The sequence below is a fragment of the Rhamphochromis longiceps genome, linkage group LG9 (genome assembly GCF_057381845.1).
Source record: "Rhamphochromis longiceps isolate RC_006_pf linkage group LG9, R_longiceps_female_GT1.1, whole genome shotgun sequence".
Taxonomy (NCBI): domain Eukaryota; kingdom Metazoa; phylum Chordata; class Actinopteri; order Cichliformes; family Cichlidae; genus Rhamphochromis; species Rhamphochromis longiceps.
Window position 1 is genome coordinate 25,746,420 of NC_140565.1, and position 21,696 is coordinate 25,768,115.

The following is a 21,696-nucleotide window of genomic DNA, read 5'->3' on the forward strand; positions in this document are numbered from 1 at the left end:
AATGCGTACAGAGAACAACTGTGGCACATATTGGCAATATAAGTTTTTTACAAAGCGGAATAGCATTTTTTAAAAGGACTGTCTGACTGAGGCAACGCAACATGTGAGGTGTCTTTATACAGATTTTGTCATGTTAACTTTTGTGGTTTATTCAAACACTTCAAAAGAGGCAAGTCAAGACACTGAATCCCGCCCTCCCTCCATATTGTGCCATGCATAATTTGCACTGTCAGCTTTTTTTTTTTTTTCCCCAGGAGAAAATATTCATTCAAGTTCTGTTCTCTTTAGTTCTGTTGCCATTTATTGTCCTTCCTCAGGTTACAGCTGTGACATGCTTGCATGCTGATGCCTGTCTGCAGGGCTTCAGTTCTAAAACTTTATCAGTGCACCACAAAAAAATGAGAAGAGTCTTGAGTAAGAGATATTATTTGCTTTTACAGCAAGTAAAAGCATTTATTGCATTCTTACAAAAGCACATAAAACAAGCACACATTTTGAAAAACATCCTTGGATTGCTCCTTAGCCAAAAGGACCCTTTATCCTTTGGCTTGATAAAGAAAGCAGATATACAGTACAGTTGTAGGTACACATATACTTGCATTACACATTGTGCAAACCAGTGATGACTCTAAAATGTAATAGTTACTCATGTATAAGTAAAGTACTTTATACTTCAACATTACATTTGTTTTAATAGTGCTGTGTTGAGGAAGAATAACCATGAGACTTCTTTATCTTCTCACGAATAAATAAATACTAAGACACTGTTTAGTGATTAAAAACATCACAATAAAAACTAATATGAACAAGGGCATACACTCCATCGCATCTGTTTAAATTAAAACGCAATACAAAGTCTGTATCTGAACCGGTAAGTCCTGAAATGTGAAAACACACAAAAAAAAAGCAGAAAAGAGGCTGAAAGTGTAAGCTCTGAACAGTTAAACTCTCTCAGATGCTCTTCAGAGGTAAGTTTACAGTTGTTGTTTTTAAGGCAAAGACAGGCTTGAGACCTTCTATGTACAAAATAGTTGAGGGTGTTTACATGAGCCGAGCAGGCTGAGAGCAGTGCAGCAGTTAACTAGTCATCAGTGTCATCCCTGCCAACGTGAAACTCTGTTATCTCCTTTGCAATGCGTTCTGCTATCATTCTGCTGCTGGCCACAATCAGCCTGCGAGACATCAAATCAAATGGTCCACCTGGTAAAAAAAGACAAGTAAAAATTAATGTCGCATTCTCTTCTTTCTTTCAATGTTACAGTATACGTGGTTAAATGATCAACTTGCTTCTGACGATGCATTAAGCAGTGCATGTTAAAAATGTGTGTGGGAGTAATAGCTGATAGCCCTGAAGGTGCTTTTCTGTGCTGTTATTGAAGCTGAATGTTAAAAAAGGCCATTATCTTATCTTGTAGGAACTTCTAAATTGAAAATAAAAATGGAAATTGGAGGTTTTTGGAGGACAAAAAGATATGAAGACTACAGACTACCATGCGGTGGTTAGCATTGGCGCCTTGAAGCCAAAAGGACCTGGTTCAAATCCATTTCTGGATGGTGTCTGTGTGAAGTTTGCGTCATCTTCCTGTTCATTCATAGATTCCCTCCAGGTACTCTGGTGTCCTCCCACAGTCCAAAGACTTTCAGGTTAGGTTAACTGAAGATTCTAAATTAGTCGCAGATGTGACTGTGAGCTTGAATTGCTGTCCGTCTCTTTGTGTTGGTCCTGAACACAAGCTGTCTAACCCCACCTCTCTTAATACCACAACCTTGGGATAAGCTCCAGTTCAGTGTTGAACTGAGAGACAACAAAAATCCATGAATACATCAGGAACACATCAGGCCACAACTGATCACATGCTTGGTGAATACCTCAAGCAGCAGAAACCCAAGAAAGAAGAGGAGGAAGAAGAGGAGCCATCTATTTGCACGGATTAAACCACCAGCAAATAGAAGAAGTGGCTGATATTGAGATATCCTACCAATAGGTGGACAAAGCTGGATTGAAAAACAGCACAGACGCACTAATAACAGCAGTACAGGACCAAGCGCTAAGCACTAAGATCAGTAGAGCCTGGGGTTTACCACACCAATCAAGACCCTATGAGACAATTTGACACATAACAGCAGGGTGTAAGATGGTAGCAGGCAGAGCCTATATGGAATGGCATAACCAAGAGGCCGGTATAGTATACAGGAACATCTTTACAGAGGATGGCCTGGAAGTTCTGAGGTCAAAATAGGACACGCTCGCCGGGGTGGTTGAGAATGACCATCTGAGGGACTTCCAGATAAACACAGACAAACTGGTGATGGCTAACCAACCGGACATAGTAGTGGTGTACAAGCAGAGGAAGATGGCTGTAGTGTTAGAAGTAGCTATAATAAGTGATAGCAACATCAGGAAGAAGGAACATGAGGAGGATGGGAGCAACAGTGGTACCCGTAACTGCCCCAATCGGAGCACTCGGGGCAGTTATGCCCAAATTGGGCGAGTGGCTCCATCAGATGCCAGGAATAACATCTGAGATTTCTGTCCAGAAGAGCGCAGTCCTAGGAACAGAAAAGATACTGTGCAGGACCCTCAAGCTCCCAGGACTCTGAACCCGAACTAGAAGGATAAAGACCGCCCGCAGCGACAAGTTGGGAACCCGAGAGATAGTTGCAAATGAAAATCTCAGCAGATCAGCCATTTCTGAAATCCTTTATCAGCCTGTCTGCCACTAATAACCACATTCAAAGTCACTTAAGTCACCTTTCTTCCCCATTCTGATGCTCCGAATGAGCTTCAGCAAGTTGTCTTTATCATGTCTACATGTCTAAATGCACTGGTTTTATGCCATGTAATTGACTGATTAGGCATTTACGTTAATGAGCCACTTCTGTTGGTGTAGCTAACAAGATTTTCAGTGTGTGTGTGTATATACACACACACACACACACACACACACACAGGCACGGGTAATAATAATAATCGTTTTTTTCCTCCCCAATTATTACTCATGACACACTACTGTCTAAACACAAATACACACATATTGTATGTTTGCCAGTAATCTGACTTACTGCTCCACCCAATCAAAGATGCAAGCTGGTGACAAAGATAACACACTAATAAGCTCAAGAGAAAAATAGATGGTGAGGATGTTATTGATGTATATACAAGATCCAAGCACCTTACTCATTTTCAGATTTTACAGTAAAAGGGTCGCATTTGAAAAGACCTTCAGCTAATCAAAAACTAAATAAATAAATGGGACTCTGAACAGTAAGTAACTTAGAAACTTGCTCCACCAACTACATGCTTTCTGTCACAGCACTTTTTAAATAAACAGCTTCATAACTCAAGACTGTGCCTACTCTTAGGAGCATTGCAGTTGTGAAACTAGAGAAACTCCAGCTTCCTTAACACACTAAATGTCAGGGTAGCAGTTACGTCCTAATTTAAGATCAAAATTCTCTGTATCAAGTGCAAAGCCAGGAGCAAACCTTTCCTCATCTCTTGCTGTGTTTCATGGGGCATTTATAAGCAGCAAGAAGGATAAAAACCAATAACAAGAACTATTGACCATAAATTATTCATAAACAATAACTTCTGTTGTGTTTGCACTTGGAGAACAGCAGCCCATTCTTGCTGCTTTGTTCTGTACAGCAAACTCCTACAGCAATCCTTCCATTTTTCATTTCATCCAGTGACTCAGCAGCCTTTCAGTGTTCAGTGTTGTTTAAGGAGACACATTGTCTCAGTGACTCACCTGAAATGTCCATGATGACTCCTCCAGCTTCTCTGACAACTGCTGCCCCTCCAGCCATGTCCCAGCAGTGGATGCCCATGTGGTAGTAAGCATCAGCCGATCCGCACGCTACCAGACACATGTTGACAGCTGCGCTGCCTGGGGAGCGGATTCTGTGGATGGAAATGGGATGTTTGCTTTCAACTTCCAGATGCTCTGCTAAGAGTTAAGTATGTTTTTTGGTGCATTTGCAGTTATAATTCTTGATTTTTTTTTTTTTTTTCATTTTTGTAGGATAAGCAATGTGTTTTTTTAATGGTAGGAGATAGCACTTCAGCAAAATCCAGTCAGTTTTGCAACATTCTAGTTACCCCTCTATCTAGTAGATTTGATGTTAGAGGTAGAATCTGACATTCAGTGCGGTATTCAACCCCTTTTCATTTGATTTCAAGGCATGATATGAGGTTCTCTCTGTTGGGTGGCTTTTCATTGTGAAAAAGTCACAGAAAACAAACTTATCGGTCATCGAGGTTAGCACTGACCACAATCATCCATAAAAGAAGTATCAAAACAAACACCGCTGTCATTTTCAGGATGTTTCACCACCTTTAGGGGCAGTAATGCAATAAGAAACAGCTGCTACAGGAAGCTCTCACTTTGCCCTGTTGCTGCTGTTGTTGTTGTTGTTGCTGTTGTTATTGTGAGAGAGAACACCTGCATAAGATCAGATTGTGGTAGCAATTTCATGCACTTCTTAATTACAATGATTAGGCTTTACTGTAAACAAATACACCAGCTGTTCTGTATATCTGAATAAGCAGCTGTTCAGGGGGTGTCTGGTGTACTATTAAACTAACACTGGATGTACAGCTTGTACATATTGAAGTGCATATTTACCCATGTACAGGGATGCTGAGGATGTTTCTGATGTTGGCCATCATTGTTTGAAATTGCTCGGCGTCCTTCTTGAAGCCCATTTCTGTCAGCACCAAGGATTTACTAATATCTTGGAAGGAAACAAAAAAAAAAAACAAGTATACTAATAAATAAAATATCATTATTCACTCATTATACAAACAGCTGCAGGTTTGCGCTCTCTGAGAAAAACAGAAATGCAGTCTGTTGCCGGTACAGGGAAAGGATTTTAGCTCCATCTGGTGGATTTGTTTATAATTGCAACTTCTCAATATTCACCTTCTTGTCCAGACACCTTGATTGGGGCTCCATTGCAAAATGCTCCCTTTCCTTTACGTGCTGTGTACATTTTATCTTCGATGCAGCTGTAGACAATCCCAAACTCTATCTGAGACCAAGCAGCAGCACAGAAAACAGCACCGATTAATGTGGGGCTGGTTAAAAGACAGCAGCTTTATAAAAGGAGAATCTTTAGATATTAACTGGGTTAATGGTCTGCAATCATGTTAATGTTTCACATAATCAAAACATCACAGTTTAAACACATGAGTGGTTCGCATACAATAAAGCATACCTCTTTCTTCACTGTGAAACCGATTGATACAGACACAAACGGGAACCTGCAAAAGAGAACGTTACAATATAAAGCATTCAATTATGGAACTCCCTTCAGGTTTAAACTCAGAGGAATCCTTTTCCATTATCGGTTCAGTTTCATCAGCGTTGTCTAATTATCCCTGACAGAGAGGACAATCCAAGAAAGAATCTAATTAAAAGATAAAAATAGTTGAAGAGCAACAAAGATAAAAACAGAGCTAGAACTGTAACGCAGAGATTTTTACAACATTTAATCGCAGACCGTGCTACCTGTGAACAAAGTTGGTGGTGCCATCGATAGGGTCGATAATCCAAGTGGGACTGTCAGAGAGGGCGCTGGGGGCGCCTGCTGCTACGGACTCCTCGCCTATAAAGCTTCAAAGTGAAAAAAAGAGAGAAGAAGTGAAAATAAGAGTATGATAATTCTATGCATCGTCTATCAGGTACCTCAGCTGTAAAGTAATAACGCTGCACTTGACACGTGCTCTGTTTTCTTTCCAACCAGAATATGTGATATTAGATTTCCACCACGCTGGACACAAGGCTGTAGCAACATTACGGAACCCTGGAATTTTTTCCTGAGTTCTTGTGTTTCAATTTCTCTTGGAAATCTTTACATGTATAAACATTTCATATGCTGGTAGCAGTAATTTAAGACTTGGTAGAACAAAGTCTTAAGCAAGCAAAGTAAACAAACCAACCAACCAATAAATATCTTTTTTCTTAATATTTGCAGGTATCATGTTATTAGGGGACTAGTGTTATTAGGGACTACATGTAACAAATGTGACCTCCGTTTTAATACTACTAGCGTAAAAATAGAGGTCGCATTCCAGTTAAGATTGGATGGTAGGGCTGTGCTATATTCACAATAATACTGGCATACATTTGTTCGTTTGTGTTTTTACTTATTTAAAAAAAAAAAAAAAAAAAAAAAAACATGTCATATTGCTTAATCAAGGATAGCAACACCATACGTTCCCCAGCATGGATAACAACAAGATAAGCCTAGCCATGTCTGAGAGCAAGAGCAGCATGTCAGCCTCCTATAACAACTTAGTACCTAAAAAGGGAACTACTTCAACAACCTCAAAGAAAATACAGGACTTTAAAAAAATAAAAACATGCCTGGAAATTGTCCCTGCTAAAAGAGGGAACATCAGTGTGTTTACCACTAGAGGCAAAAAAACCCACACAAATAAAAAGGCCCTCACAGAGCATTATTATAGCACTCACTAGTTAAACTCCATATGACAGGAAAAGTAAATGGTGGATGGAAATTATTGATGTGGTTACGTGGTAGCGTAAGCAGTTGGTTAAAAAGCTGTAAGGCCCAAGATACAAACTCCCACATAGAAAATATAATGTGACAATATCAAGCAGCTCCTGAAGACTTACAAGGTTAGGTCACTTCTGTTATTGTTAAATTAAAAAGGTAAGCAGTTATTTTATACGTTTTTACTTAAAATTTCCAGGGAAAACACTACTGAGGATGTGTTTGATATAATGCTGTGTCACCATTAATGCTGCTGCTACTGCTGGCACCTTGTTTCATTAGACTCACACTTGGAATAAGGTAGTCTGTAATCAGTGACAGCAGCTTATTGGAGAGAAAGGATGAAACATGCCCTTCGTTCCTTTGTACTAATATATGCTGCTGGCCATAAGCTGCAATTACTGATAAAACATTCAGCAATTTTTTCCTCACAAATATCATTAATGGAAATTTCCTTATAATATCATAATATACTTTTGAGGTAATATCTCCCACCCCTACTAGATGGAAAATCGTTAAACCATAATAAATCATGCATACTTCTCACCATGTTCTTAGACCAATCAGCTCACATACCCTCTCTCATGTCCATGTTTTCTAATGAAGTAGAGTACCTGTGCGTTGGGTACTTTTCCCTGATGGAAGATATAATGAGCTGTTCCACTTTCTGGTCCGTCTCGGTCACCAGGTCAACCGCTGAGCTCTTGTGCATGACAGCGATGTCCTTTTGGAGCGCCTCGCAGATCATCTGGCAGAAACACAAAAGTGAGAGGGGAAAAAAAACAAAAGATTTCTTGGATGACTGACTACATCTGCTGCTTTAATTAGCTTCACGTGTTGGTGTTAACATATGTTGGTGCCACAGATGACAAGATGTCTAGGCTACAAAGTCCAAATATATTTATGAGCTGTAATTATTGTTTCTAGTGTCTGGATAATGTGACTCTTCACAGATGGAAGCCTCTGTATACATTGGAATAACACACAAAAAAAATTAAAGATAAAAACAACCCACACACACATTACGCTCAAATGTCGAGATACGTAAGCAGCAGTAAAATAGATTTTGATGAAAGCGCCCACACGGTTGCTTCTTCAACCTTTGCTTGATTTAAACAAACATTTACCTCAGTATTTTATTTGCATTTTTAACAAGTACCTACCAATTTTATTTGGGCTCATCAATACTTTGCATTCAACTATTTCTTTTTTCAAATCCAACACTGAATAATTTATGATCCAAACTATATCACCGATACATACAGCTGACCTCTGTACATTATGCATCTGAGGTCAAAAGTTATTGTGGTACATTTTTATATGATACTGTTATAAGTTCTTCCATGCCTCTTCTAGGGACAGCTGTGGCCAGAGGCATAAAGAGCCATTTCTCAGGAATAGTTTCTTCAATTTTGGCATAAACAGAGTCGAAGAATAAACAGATAAGAATCTGGTGGTCAAAAGCCAAGGTCAACCGATTTTTAGGCATAACTCGACAATTTACAAATAATGATACAATTTCACACAAATGCCTAGGAGGATAAAATGATAACACTTTGGATGAGATAACTTTACTGCAAAAACATCATATTTTTTCTAATTGTTTGAGTGTAATGTGTGTGGCCATTATTCAAGGGCATCACTCAGGAGCATCAGGGGCGATTGGGACCACAGTTCACATTTGGCCAGATACTGAATTAGGGACACTGATCACGTGAAAACTGTGGACACTGTATACACCTTCTGAACTGCCAGTGTGTGGGAAGTGATTTATTACATATCTGTCTGCACAGTCATGGGTGTAACGTGCAATTTGGCTTTTTTGTTGTTTGTTTTGGATTATGTGCTAGTTTCTCCTTAATGGCATATCTCACTTTAAAAAGAAAGACATGTTACTGAGGTTATTATTTGCACTCAAAGTGCATTTCCATACACACTGTTGTCAACCATAATCAAGTAAGTGTAGCATCAGTCGTACCTCCTGAATCATTCTACAATTGGAGGGAAATTTAGGCTTCAAAAACGGTAAGATAATGATATTATTAAAGAAAGGGTGCACTATGTATTTAAGAAAAACAACTAATAAATATCCAAAATTGATATGTCAACCGTAGGCATCAAAGGAACATATCATGAGATACTTTAGTTGCATGATTAAAATGGTTCAGGACCACAGAAATTATATTTAATAGCCTCTTTAGTTTTTTTTTTACTTTCTAATGTTTGTTTCACATGTATGGCAACATGGTGGCAAATCAGAGTTTTCTCAGAAAAAGATTCAAGCTGTGAAATAAAATAAATTGAATTTGTAACTTATATTAAATTTAATATTTTTGAGTAGAAGTTTGGTAATCAATAAGTTGGGACAAGAAACTAAATAAAAATCGCATCTTGGGAGGTTTCCAAGAGTTTTATTGCATTTCAAATATTTTTGACAACTAGGTTTACATGTTGTCCCAGGAAATGTATGACTCAACAAACGCCAAACGTGTGTTTTAGTAATGTGTGCATGGATTATTTTTTAAATATTTTTAATACATTTTCATGGGTGGAAGAAAAAAAAAATAGTCCTGAAATGGTAACGTGGCCCTCTTACCTTTCCGGCCCGTTTAGTGACCTCTATGCAATAATCCATGCACTCCTGCCACGGATCACTCATGCTGATAAAGGGGAGATGAGGCGATATTCAGAACGGAAATACGGACGGAAGAAAGCTGTAGGAAGAAGCACAACTTTCGTCATTTACAATAGCAAGGTGCAATTATATACCGGCATATGACGGTACGTTGCGATTACCGACATATGACGTGAGTTAGCTGCTGGAAAGCTAGCTGCGTTAATTTGAAGAAGCAATGAAATCTGTCAAATAGCATAAATTAGCCCTCTATGCTAGCTTTTAAAGGGAGAAAAAGGGATATGTACACTGGAGGTAACGCTGATGATACCTAATGACAAACATACGCTTAACGGCTTTTCTACAGCGCAATATCATTACATTGATTTGTGTTTGTAAAAAAGATATAGTAGCATACCAGTTCCGGGAGCTAATTTAACGCACTTCTAGAGATGAATGACTTCTAAGCAATGACATTTCGCCACTGAAAGGTGGGGCTAAGCCGAACTCTCAGCCTAATTGGTCAATCTGTGCCGTTTGATTTAACAATCTTCGCTATCATTGGCTAGAAGGCTGTCATGTGTTTTCTTCAGTCGCGTTGTTACAGGAAACAGTGGGTCTGCTGGAGAAAGGAAAATGTCTTTGCGAGTACCCAACTTTCTAACTTGAACAAAAGAGGCAGAAATAATGGCTGAAATTTGCGATTTTAGATTCAGAAGACAAAGAAAACTTATCAAACTGACAAAAAAGTAAAATAAATATTAACTGTAAATAAGTACAATTCCCCAGACTGACCTCGCCGGCTTAAAAAGTATAAAGGCAATGAAGCACTGCAAACAAGGCATAACGAATACTTGCTAAATCTGAAGAACACAGTTCAAGGTGCTTTTGCTTTCACGCGAAATAAAACTCACTATGCAAAATGACAGAAATCAGTTGAAATAGTGTCATTTCACTCCAAATTGATGTGAGATCATATTTCTTATACCCAGCTTCATTTTCTATTTATGTATTTTTAATGGAGGTAAACCGATTCAGAATGCTTTATTGTCATTATGGAGTCACATAGCAAAATTCTTTGCACTACTTCTCAACTTAAATCAGACAGCATTTACAACACACAAACATACAATAAATAATATCACATAATAGGGAAACAGTATATGCAATATTAATGTAAGGCTAGGTCAGGTCAGCTGTGATGTGAATGTTCAGGAACTTAGTGTTGTTCGCCTGTTCCACCTCCTGCCTGTGTCTGAGGACAGACAGGAGCATGTTGTCTCTTTCCGGACACAACATGTGTCTGTAATGACCTCCTTAGTCTTGCTGGTGTTTGGGAACAGGTTGTCTGAACACCATTTGGTCAGGTGCTGGACCTAGATCTTTGGAAATATCTGCGAAATACATTAAAGCAGAAAATTTGACTATATACTATTCTGAAAGTCTGACGTGGTGTTACACTCTTAGTATCGATCACAGCCAATAAATATTTAGCGCCCTTTTATGCCAGAAGGTGGCAGCAGCAACACTCTAAGTGACGCAGCAAGCAGCAAGAGCACTTTCTCTCATGAGGAAAGGTAAACTCCTCAAACATTAAGGTTTTTTTTTTAATTGTTTGTTGTTGTTGTTTTGTTTTTCAGCTGCATGCAAATTCTAATTGTGAATTACATTTAATGGTCCACATCAGATTCTGTTTAGTCTGGCCTGAAAAGCTTAAGGTGAACATCTGCATGCAATTCCTCTCATTCAAACTTGAGAAACAGCTTTACTTATCCAAAACAATTGGCAGCCTCATACATCCAAGGAAATGCCTGCTTATCTGCATCTCACAAAGTTTTGTAACTATGCTTGCAGTAGCCACCTTGTTAAAGCGCTTTCGGAAGTCCAGGGTGTGCGTCTTGAGTCTCAGTTTCACACACAAAGAGAGAAGAAGAAGAGCATACTTAATAGGACATCCCGTAGGTCCGCTGCTGAAGAGAGCAGCAAACACAGATCAAATTAGACTTCAGCGTCATGCTTGGTGACACTTCATCTCGACACAGGTTAACACTTCAACCCTTGCACCCTGTCAGCCAGTAAATTACTCAGCTGATAATGTCTCCTTATAGCACTGGTTCCTCTCTAGCCCACAGCTAATTTCCATACACTAACTCACATTCTCAGATAGGAGCGCCTTACCTCAAGAGGGCAAGAAATTGCCAAATAATACCGTCCTCATTGGGGGGAGTGGATTGCAGTGAGAATACAAATTGTGGTCTCTTGAGCTATCGCTAGACTGACTGTCTGCATGCAAATAACTGTTACCGACATATTTCTGTGAGTTGTTACAGAATCTACAACCCACATCAAGTTGATGAGAGCGCAGTTTTAAAATGTTAATTCTTCCAAAACATGGCATAAAATATGGTAATTTAATCAACTTTCTATATCTATGTAAGAGATTTTGGATTATTCTGCTTTGTATTCTGTTTTAAATGCAGCACAGAAGGAAGTAGTCTGTATTTAATAATATTTATTTTGGTCTGCTTTTATTTTAGCAAGCTTCAAGAAATATTGGCACATTTGATGTAGGAATGGAATTAGTGCTTGCTCTTTATCTGCAGCTTTCACAGCTCACAGCTCTTACTTTAACATCTGGATTAGGTTTAGGCCTTGTTTAGCATCATTTTCTCAGCATTTTTCTTTCTTTGGATCATTAAGCTCAAGCAGTCACGTGCAGAGTGCTAACAGTGCAATTAGCTCGAGAGGCACGAGGGCACAACCTCATTCATACTGTCTTAAAGATTTAACCTTAAGTGACCCTTTCCTCAGAAATTGAAAATCATCATTTTCTTAAAGCAGTTAATGTGAATGTCTGGCAACAGTTAGGGATGCATTATACTTTCCAGCTCTCTACATATTTTCTGTGGATGCTGCATATATTAACGTTAAACAGAATCAGTGTGTGTCACTGTTGGAAGTTCTCACATCGTTCGGTGTACAAGACAAGAAGATTACCATTAAGACTGTTCATGTATTTGACAATATTAATAGCAAACAGGTCATTTAAAAATCAGTGAAACAATGTTGTAACAAGCTGAAAGTCAGTTTTTGATATGACCACCTTTATTCTTCGAAACAGCCTTTCTCTTCTAGGCAAGCTATTTTGTAATTTCTTTAAATAGTATTCAGGAATATTTCTGCAGTTTCTTTTGTTCTTTTCCATGATTCAGTAATGTCGACACTGGGACTCTGGGGAGGCCAATCCATCACTTCTACCCAGATACGCTTTTACTGCACTGGCAGTGTGTTTGGGACTATTGTCATGGTGTCACTGGGACCATTTCTGATGAGCCTTCAGCAGAAAGGCCAGATGCATCTCTCAAGTCATGCGTTAGGTCTTTGCTGGGTTTTTTCTTATTTCTTAAGAGTACGACTTACAGATAGTGTTTATCTACTGTAGATGGTTTTTAGGCCTGAAATCTCTTCTTTTGTCTTCCACTTGTTCACTTTCCTCAATTTTTTAAGCACACACTGAGAAAACCATGCAAAGATGAGCCATGTTTTCTGCTAGTAGCTCTTTGGGGCTCACAATACTGTTGCAAAAATATTACTTTATGCCTCCACTATGGCGTTTATTTGTATATCCAACTAAAAAAAAAAGCTGCACATAACAAAGTGCCTAAAGATAAATTTTAAATGGGATGTTTGCAGGCACCTTTCACGTTAGGTACCTTTTTCGTGCTTGAATCACTCATGGTTCAGTGTTAATTGGCTTAAAAAACTTTAAAAGGACTGGGCTGACAATTAAAAAGCAACTAATGTCCAAAGAAGAACTTAAGAACCTTCAGAAATAGAACTATGGCTACACTTTAGAAAAAAATACATTAAAGTTTGGGTTCCTGGAAGAAAAATATTAAGTAATGGGTGATGGCTCAAGACTTTTACACCATGTATTTATGGTTTTAATATTAACTATGTCACTTTGGCTAACAGTATGGGAACAGAAGTGAAATGTATCAGTTCCTCAAATAAAACTGGAACAATGGTTCCAAACTTAAATGGGTACAACAGTAACTTGGGCTAGTTTGGGCTCATGATGACAGTCATGTTCGTGTTTAGCTGGTGGAATTTTCCAGTTAGCAAAAAAACCGCAAAGTAAGTAAATGAAAAAACCTGGACACTGCAGCATATTTCATGTCAGTCCATCCAAGTAGCTGGCAAGTGAAGTGGCAGATGTCTGACTCATAAAGGTAAAGTCGGGGAATAGTTGTTGAGATATTTCAGTCTGGAGTAAAGTGGGTGTTACTGCCAGAAATGGAAAACTAACCACATACTTTACATTCCTTCTTCAGTCAGACCAAGAGGCCTAATAAAAACTGTAAAGTACTCAAACTGTAAGTATCATGAATCAGTAACAAAACCAGGCAATAAAGTTATGTTACATTCATAAAAGTAGCAGCATTGCAACAAACTTAAACACTATTTTATCCTTAGGTTCTGCATGATTTATTCGTTTAATTTTTTTAGTAGTAAACTGCAAAACTGTTACATTGCAGTAGATTTTCACTATTTGCAATGTTCCCATGTTTCATAACTGTTGCACTATCCAGTGAGACGCGTCAGATGTTTATGTTGCAATAAAATCATGTTACACCCCATAGACATCTAACTGCACACTCATGAGAGATCAAAGTTTCCGAAAATTAATAAAGCTTCTTATTCTGTATCTGTTTGCCAGAAAAGTTTCACCCATCTGGCTATTTGACAGTTATTTTCACTTCTTACGTCAGGCTTATTTTGATAAAAGCTTATTTAAACCCTTACAACTAAGTTCACATATCGTTAGCTTCATAGCATAATTGCCTAAGTCATTTGACTAAGTCAATGACTTAGGCACTTATGCTATGAAGCTAACGATATGTCCAATGACATAAACAGCAACATATTTTTCCCTCTAGCTCAGGGGAGCCATGCCACAGAGAACACTGCACTCTGTGTTTATCAAGATTCCTAACGCCACTATAATAAGAGTCATGTGGATCTACTCTTCACAAGAGGAGCCTGGAAGGAAAAAAAACACATGCACATCTCTATTTTTTTTTTTAAAAAAGGGTTCTCAATTGTAGATGGGATGTGCTGCCGACCCATTAAGACCAGGCTTTTGAGCATGTTGTGGAAAGAGGATACATTCTGACTCCAGTTGGCAAAAATCCGACCGGAGCCAACCAACAGCATCACAGCCATGGAGCCATTTGTTGCAGTTTGAATTTATGCAATGAAAGAAGTAAGTGAGCATTTCTACACTTTTTCATTTTTATTCACACAAGGTTTTAAGATTGTCGCTACAGCCTGTAGGTGATGATCTTACTGTGTGTGATATTTAAATATATAGATTTAGAGTTGCCTTAACATGAGCTATCTTGTTTCTTAGAAATTTAATCTATGGTGAGTCAGTGCTTGACTTACTTTTGTCAGTGTGCTGCTCAGTTTGATCCACTGATATAACTGTTGTCTAAGATTTGAGGAAGCTGTTTTGTGCATGACACAATATAATTTACCATAGAACTATTTATGTGAGGTTGATTTGCATCAAAGGTGATATAAGTTATTTATTTATTTATTTTGACTCTTCTATAGGTGGAAAATAAAAATGTATAAACACGAATCTCTACTGAAGAGCACTGAAGCACAGCAAGTTGTCACTGTCACAAAAACATCTGTGTCCTTTGCAATAACCAGCATCATAATTTGTAAGCAATTCTTTCTGATATTCCTACATTTTTTTCTGTCTTCCTTTAAATGTGCTGCTCCGAAATTTGATAGATTACACCCTCTTTTCTTTTATCTCTTTCTCCATTTCAAAGGTTTTATTACGCTTCACTTCTGTCCGAGTCAACTCAGAGCACAGCTCGGGACAACCCCCAACATTAAACACATTGTGGTTGGGAGGTGTTACACTTACACCACACTAGTTAACCCCAGCTTAAGGTAAATGTGGACTCATCTGTTGTCATGTCATAACATTTCCAGTCTTGATTGGGAATCCGTTTGCAGATTTGTCATAAATTCACAACTTATCTGTGATTTGAGTCAAGCCTCAGAGCTTGAAAGTTCTGATTTGCTCCTAAAGGCCAGAGCAAAAGAGTTTGGGCTGTCATCGACAGCACATTATGAGGCTAGCGCTCAAGTACAAATGAAGGGAAGTTTTGATGTGGCGTTCAATAAATGATGTTTAGTGAGTTCCTTTCTTTTTATCGGTTTGACTTTTCTAGAAAGGATGAAAGAAGCTGAGACAAAGGCCATATACGTGCTTTGCAAAGAAATTTCATGGGAATTTCTAATATGTTTCACTGCTTACTTAAAGTATACAAAAACCAATCGCTATTGACTCTATTCATGGCAGATTTAAAAGGCTGAGGCACATGGATTACACTTTAGCAGTGTAAAGCACTGTTACTGAATTTTTGTTTGCATTTTGTTCATTGTGTAATTTCATAGTGTAACCGTTTACACAGTTAACTAACAAGCAAAACATCCTCGTTTAATCCCAGGAGGAAAAACTAATCTATCTGTGGTTGTGTCAGGAAGAACATCTGTGTAAAAATTTCACCAAATCAACAAGGCAGAGCTTCCTGATGAACCCTTGTGAATAAAGGAACAGCCACAGTAACTGCTGGCTCTCCTTCCTTCCTTCTTTTGTTCATTTCAAAAAGAATCCCACATAAGTAATAAAACTTTGCATTTAGTTATTCCAAAGGTATGCAGGAGTTGAATGTCAACAAATGATTTAAAATGTACAGGTGAATCCAAATAAGACTCCTTTTTCCCCCAAATCATGACATAGATCCATCAAAGGCTGTTATTTTCATTATTGCTTAATCATACAGTTGTTTGCCATATTAATGCACCCAAGTTTACAAGGAAAGTGCCATTTAGTTCCACTGTATTCAAGAGACTTCCTACATTTCAGTTCAGTTCAGTTCAACTTTATTTATATATTGCCAAATCACTACAACAATTCGACATGACTTATATTGTAAGGTAAAGACCCTACAATAACAGAGAAAACAGAGAAAACCCCAACAACGAGCCTACGTTGGCAACTGTGGGAAGGAAAAACTCCCTTTTAACAGGAGGAAACCTCTGGCTCAACCAGGCTCACAGAGGGGTGGCCATCTGCCACGACCGGTTGGGGGTGAGGGGAGGAAGACTGAACAAAGATCTGTGACAGATATACAGCCAATATCTCTAAAGCTGTGCAGTTCATGCCGAATTCATGTATACTGAAAAAAATAGCACGACAGGCCAATAATAAAAAAGACTTTGACTTTCAGCGAACTGTCCCTTTAAAAGCCACACATCTCAAAAAAAAGCTTAAAGTCATATTCTGTTTTTTATGTGTAGGTATGACTGTGAGGAGATCTGGAGGCAGTTTGAGGAGGCCGTTATCAGTCATCCTTCTTGCAATGTGACCGTCGAGGATTATTTTCACATGTTTAACGCAATGCCACAAATCTGGCCCTGTGATAATGTGAGCTGTGTTGGCATTTTTGTGCCTTATATATACATTTTTTTATTTATATTAATATAATTATGCTACTTTAAAGTCTAGTCTTTTTGTTAACCTGCTTTGTATTTACCATTTTTTCTTAGTTCCTCTTCTGGAGCAAAACCAGGACACTGATGCACAGCTATGCTGCAGTTTTTCGTCACTTCTGGACACTGGAAGACACGCTGGTTGGCTACATGTTCAACGATCTCATCTGGTGTGGCCAAGAAGAGGATTCTGGTAGATGTTTGTGTTTTGTTTTTTTGTGTTGTATTGTATTTTTTATTTTGTTTTGTTTCAACAACAGAGAAATCATTTCCGATTGTGTAATTTAATTATTTTCACGAGAAAAATGATCAGAGACATAAAAGGCTTTGACCTCCCCAAGGTTTGGTGCCGCTGCATTAAATTGGTCCAAGTAAATTAAAAAAAAAAATCAAGTAAATACTTGAATTTTACATACATATTAATATTAGAATTTTCTCTCACTGTATATTATTGAACAACAATTCATAAAAAGATCATCATACCAATGGTCAAGCTTTGTGGTGGTGGTGTGATGGAGCGAGGCTCCATCCTCTCCATCAGACAATCATAAAGGAGGATTTCTGGCCATCAGTTGGCACCTTGAAGTTCAATCACATTTGAGTTACGCAACAGCATTAGTCAAACACACCAGCAAAAACCAACAAGCAAAACAAAAAATACAAGCATATACTGGAAAATCCTCCAATGTGCTGAATTTAAACAATTCTGCAAAGAAGAGTGGACCAAAATTCCTTTATCACAAATGCTTGATTGCAATTCTCGCAATTCATGCAGTGTTGTGAAAAGTGCCCCCTTATTCATTTATTATCTGAAACGTAAGTATGACAAATATGCGAATCGGGACCCTTCCTGGCAAAATCTTTTTTAGAGCACTGTGTTTAAGATGGGCAGTGACGGTCAAGATGCTTATCAAAGCTGACTACCCGATCAAAAGCAACATTTCTGGCAGTTAGAAGAACTGAAAGTGAAATTGCATGGGCACAGATAAGAAGGACAGATACTTGGCTGCCATCCACGTCTTTCTAACATTAATGCAGTCATAAAGGGCAGCTATATTCTGGGGTTTGAATGACATTTGCAACTGGATATCATCTGTATAAAAAAAGTAGTATGAGATGGCTTCAAAGGTATTGACGATGTGTCCAAGTGAAAGCATAGACAAGGCAAATAAGATGGGCCTGAGGACCTAACCTTTGGGCACACCGCAAGATAAAGTGACAGAAGATGACACAAACTGAAAAGCAGATTCCCACCCAAGTTTTTAGTCTCTCAATCAGGAGACCATGATCAGCTGTGTCAACGGTAGCAAAAGATCCAACAGTACAAAAACAGAATTTTCAAATGTGTCGTTATGTAATTAAATTTTATTTCAAACTCTAGGAAAAGCTATTTCTTAGAGCTGTATGAGTAAAGTGCATGTGATGTTAATTAACATGTATCTAAAACATTATGTTTAGTTACAGCCACTCTAAGCTGGTTCTGGAGATAAAAGGCAAATTTATCAATATAAAATTCTGAGCGAGGTGATGGGTCAGCACTGTGCTTTTTCAAAAGCGGATGAATAACCGCTTGTTCAAAGTCCGTGCTATGATGATAGCATCACAAAGTTACTGCACATTTGTCAGCTGCACAGTCATGATGCAAATCTCCCTCTTCACCACAACACAAAGATGCGCTATTGGACTGAAATCTGGTGACTGTGGAGGCCATTTGAGTACAGTGAACTCATTGTTGAGTCCAAGAAGCCAGTTTGAGATGGTGGCTGCTGGCAGCACGATGGGCAGCATGTGATTGGCTGATTAGATTTGCATTAATGAGCTGAACAGGTGTATGTAATAAAGCAGCCAGTGAGGTGTTGAAGTTGGTAGCTTCAAGGTTTGATTCCCAGTCTCAGCCTCTCCAGACGGTGAATTTGTATTCCCTGCTTTCATAGCCCCTTTATGAAATGTGTCTGGCACCCATATTCCTGTTTAGCTATTTCACTTTACACTTTTAGATAAACAAAGCTAGCAAACTGCTGGGTGTAGATTCATAATTTCCACACAAGCATAAGAGTGGTATCAAACTCTTGCTTTAAACATCGCTACGTGGATTGAATGATAACAAATTAAGAAAGATTGTTTGGTAGCAACGGGATTCAGCAAAAGCATTATAACTCAGACAGCTGCAGCTGTGTTCCCAAACGTTTTGCAGAACTTTTAAGACTTTTCTTATATAACTAGTCTTCTTGCATGTCAACACAGCACATGTCTTTCTTGAATATCTCATATCTCAAGTAATGACACTTGTGAATTTGACACAGGTTTTGATTTCAGCTCTTGTCCGGAGTGGTCGGCCTGTCGAAGTCATCCGGTCTATTCCCTGTGGAGGCAAGCTTCACAAAATGTGAGTTTAATATCCAAACTCTGGAATGGCTCCATCTCTGTTCTGCAAACAGCTGTGTTATTTATCATCTACCTTTCCAAAACCGGTAGTGCTTTATTGCTCTTCTGTGATTTTCCTCATCCATTTGCTAGTTTGCAGAGATGGCGTGTGGCAACATTACTATCTTACTGAATGGATCTATTGTTAATGCCTTCAATAGGAAAAGGTAAGAAATAATGAATAATTCAGTAGGTTGGTGCAGGTTCTGAACTACATATTAAATCAATCTTTTTTCTCATGCAGCATGTTTGGAAGTGTTGAACTGGACAGTCTGGATCCACAAAGGGTGAATTATGTCAACATTAAGGTGGTGACCAGTCTAGACGGACCCCATATGTGAGGATAATAAAAGGATATTCTTGTGTTTTAAAAAAGTAACTACTGATGAGTTCACATTGTCCAAATTCCATTAATTAGCACCTTAACTGCTATGATGATAGAATGACATGTTATAAAGCTTGAAACCCTCAGTTACCCATCATTTATGACCTCACTATAGTTCAGTGATCCGAATATATTATCATGCAGTTGTATAACAGCAACACAGTTGAACTTAAATGAGAGAATAACTATTTTTCAGGGCGTGACAGCCCAAAGGTTGTCTTTATGTTTGGCAAATTACTGATATGATTTACTGCTTAGGGACATTGTTATCCTTTAAAGCTTGTGAATAGCAACCTATCAGAAAGTTGCAGTGGGCCTGAGAGGTTTGTGTTGTTGTTTTTTTCTTTGACAGAGAGTCATGTAGTCAAGGATCCATTGTAGACCTGATCCAAATCCTCCGATCCAGAGGCTTTCACTGGACCTGTACAGACAATGACCAGTACGTAATGTTCAGTGTTTGGAAGTTTCATGACATCAAAGTTAATTATGAATCTGGAATAGTGGTCTTAGATCAAAGCATCACATCATGTGACAGTTGTTAGTCATCAAGTGTGTTTTACTGCTCCTTTTTTACACAGAGACCCACGCCTTAACAGGAAACACTTTTATGAAACCATCAATCAGTAACAGGTCTTTTTTCTTCACAGGACCTTGATGGTCTTGCAATGCATCCGAAACCCGCAACACTCATCCTGCCAGACCTGTGCAAACACTTTGTTAAACAGAAACGGCCTTACGTCTAATTAAATCACAGACTGCTGTAAAATCTATATCTTTCAAAGTAAATCCAGAGTGCAAAACAAGGAACAATGAATACTGTAAACACTGTCATTCTTAGATAATACAGGCTTCTCAAAAATCTAACTTGAATAAAATGCAGTGTGCATGTGTGTCTTTTGCGTACCCACTACACTTCACTGATCCCCACAAATCTGCAAGCAAAATGCAGCTGAAACAGGTGCTTCTCATCATGGAGAGGAGGAACTGATAATTTTACAGCCTTTAATGCTGCAAACAGACTCATCTGTCAGTACTGCTGTGAGAAATGTTTGTACATTTGTTGAATTAAAAGCTGCAAATTAATCACAGCATTGCTGACTGTGCTCCAGTCCTCTGTCCTCTGAACTGTACTGATGCCATTTAATTAGCAGGGTTAGTGTGCTTTCTGAAGACAAGATTTCCTGTTTTACTGTCAGGGTTGTGTTAATTTAACTGAAAACTAGAGCTCTGTCTTAAAACAAGACACATGATGATGACCTGTATGTGGCCAGATATTCACAGCATAGAAAAAAAAGCATATTTGATTTAACTGGGTCCAATAACCTCTTTTTTGACTCAGGGTGCCTCAGCATTGTAATCTCAGAAACACCATTCTGTGCATCTATCTTTAAGGGATCACAAAGAAAATATAAAAATCTATGAAGTTATTGCACTGTTTAATTGTGGTTTCATTATTAGCATTTTGCCTGTGTAGTGTGCTCAGTGTTCATTAAACACCCATTAACATGAGTTTTGTGATTTGTTTTGTTGTGTCACAGGAAGCTGCCAAGGCTATACTTGTCGTTCATATGAGTATACATCCACAGTTTAACATATAATTGCATTTATCATCACTTTATGTGTGCTCCAAGGTAGAATTTCAGTAGGCAATTCATGTCTGCCAATACGCCCACAACAGGGATGACAAAGAGGTTTTCTGCATTCTTAAACATTTCCTTTGAATTTCCTTCTTTGTACTCAAAGGTCATTGGCATTTCTCAACATGTTTATAAGTATCACTTATTCTGTGACATCTAAACTAGAGCCCATAACCATCTTACAGCAGATGATTGACATTTAACTGCTGCTATGAACGTCCTTATTAACCTCCTTTTTGTGCATTTTGAATTAGTTTCACACTGAATGCCCATAAGAGGTTCATGCATTTAGTGCTGCAGCTACGCTTTAATTTAATTGTTCAATAAGGAGGAATGAATACCAACCCCAGCTGCTGTTTAAATCTATATAGCAAGGCAGATCACATGGTAGTAATTCTAAGCATTTAGGCATGGTGACAGACTAGTAGTAGTGGTAGTCTGAGTATTTAGGGAACTCCTGATCCACTGGAAGTTTAGCACACAAACACCTCTAGAGATTACACAGAGTGATCGGAAAAACAGAAAATATCAAGATAGCA

General features: G+C 38.4%; 2 protein-coding genes across 2 annotated transcripts; one reads left to right on the forward strand and one right to left on the reverse strand.

Moving 5' to 3' along the window:
• Nucleotides 1–774: 774 nt before the first annotated feature.
• impa2 (inositol monophosphatase 2) lies at nt 775–9,636 on the reverse strand. Its single transcript, XM_085419042.1, has 9 exons — nt 9,552–9,636; nt 9,116–9,233; nt 7,134–7,267; nt 5,514–5,618; nt 5,221–5,266; nt 4,926–5,034; nt 4,629–4,737; nt 3,753–3,904; nt 775–1,200 (listed from the first exon to the last, which is right to left on the reverse strand). The coding sequence occupies exons 2-9, from the start codon at nt 9,176–9,178 to the stop codon at nt 1,082–1,084; spliced, it is 837 nt and encodes a 278-aa protein (XP_085275168.1). The 5' UTR covers nt 9,179–9,233; nt 9,552–9,636; the 3' UTR covers nt 775–1,081.
• A 4,555-nt stretch (nt 9,637–14,191) lies between these two features.
• Nucleotides 14,192–20,936, forward strand: LOC146662421 (ADP-ribosyl cyclase/cyclic ADP-ribose hydrolase 1-like). Its single transcript, XM_085417817.1, has 10 exons — nt 14,192–14,399; nt 14,753–14,865; nt 14,980–15,103; nt 16,520–16,646; nt 16,769–16,904; nt 19,015–19,097; nt 19,229–19,302; nt 19,380–19,472; nt 19,873–19,959; nt 20,168–20,936. The coding sequence occupies exons 2-10, from the start codon at nt 14,766–14,768 to the stop codon at nt 20,265–20,267; spliced, it is 924 nt and encodes a 307-aa protein (XP_085273943.1). The 5' UTR covers nt 14,192–14,399; nt 14,753–14,765; the 3' UTR covers nt 20,268–20,936.
• Nucleotides 20,937–21,696: the final 760 nt, after the last annotated feature.

What these genes read in the sequence shown, in the direction of transcription:
- LOC146662421 (XM_085417817.1), top strand. Translation starts at nt 14,766, where the DNA reads ATGTATAAACACGAATCTCTACTGAAGAGCACTGAAGCACAGCAAGTT. An exon ending in AATAACCAGCATCATAATTT is followed by an intron (nt 14,866 to 14,979) that starts GTAAGCAATTCT and finishes TCCATTTCAAAG; the next exon opens with GTTTTATTACGCTTCACTTC. An exon ending in CTAGTTAACCCCAGCTTAAG is followed by an intron (nt 15,104 to 16,519) that starts GTAAATGTGGAC and finishes TTTTATGTGTAG; the next exon opens with GTATGACTGTGAGGAGATCT.
- impa2 (XM_085419042.1), bottom strand. Translation starts at nt 9,178, where the DNA reads ATGAGTGATCCGTGGCAGGAGTGCATGGATTATTGCATAGAGGTCACT. An exon ending in TCACTAAACGGGCCGGAAAG is followed by an intron (nt 7,268 to 9,115) that starts GTAAGAGGGCCA and finishes TGTTTCTGCCAG; the next exon opens with ATGATCTGCGAGGCGCTCCA. An exon ending in ACCACCAACTTTGTTCACAG is followed by an intron (nt 5,267 to 5,513) that starts GTAGCACGGTCT and finishes TCTCTTTTGCAG; the next exon opens with GTTCCCGTTTGTGTCTGTAT.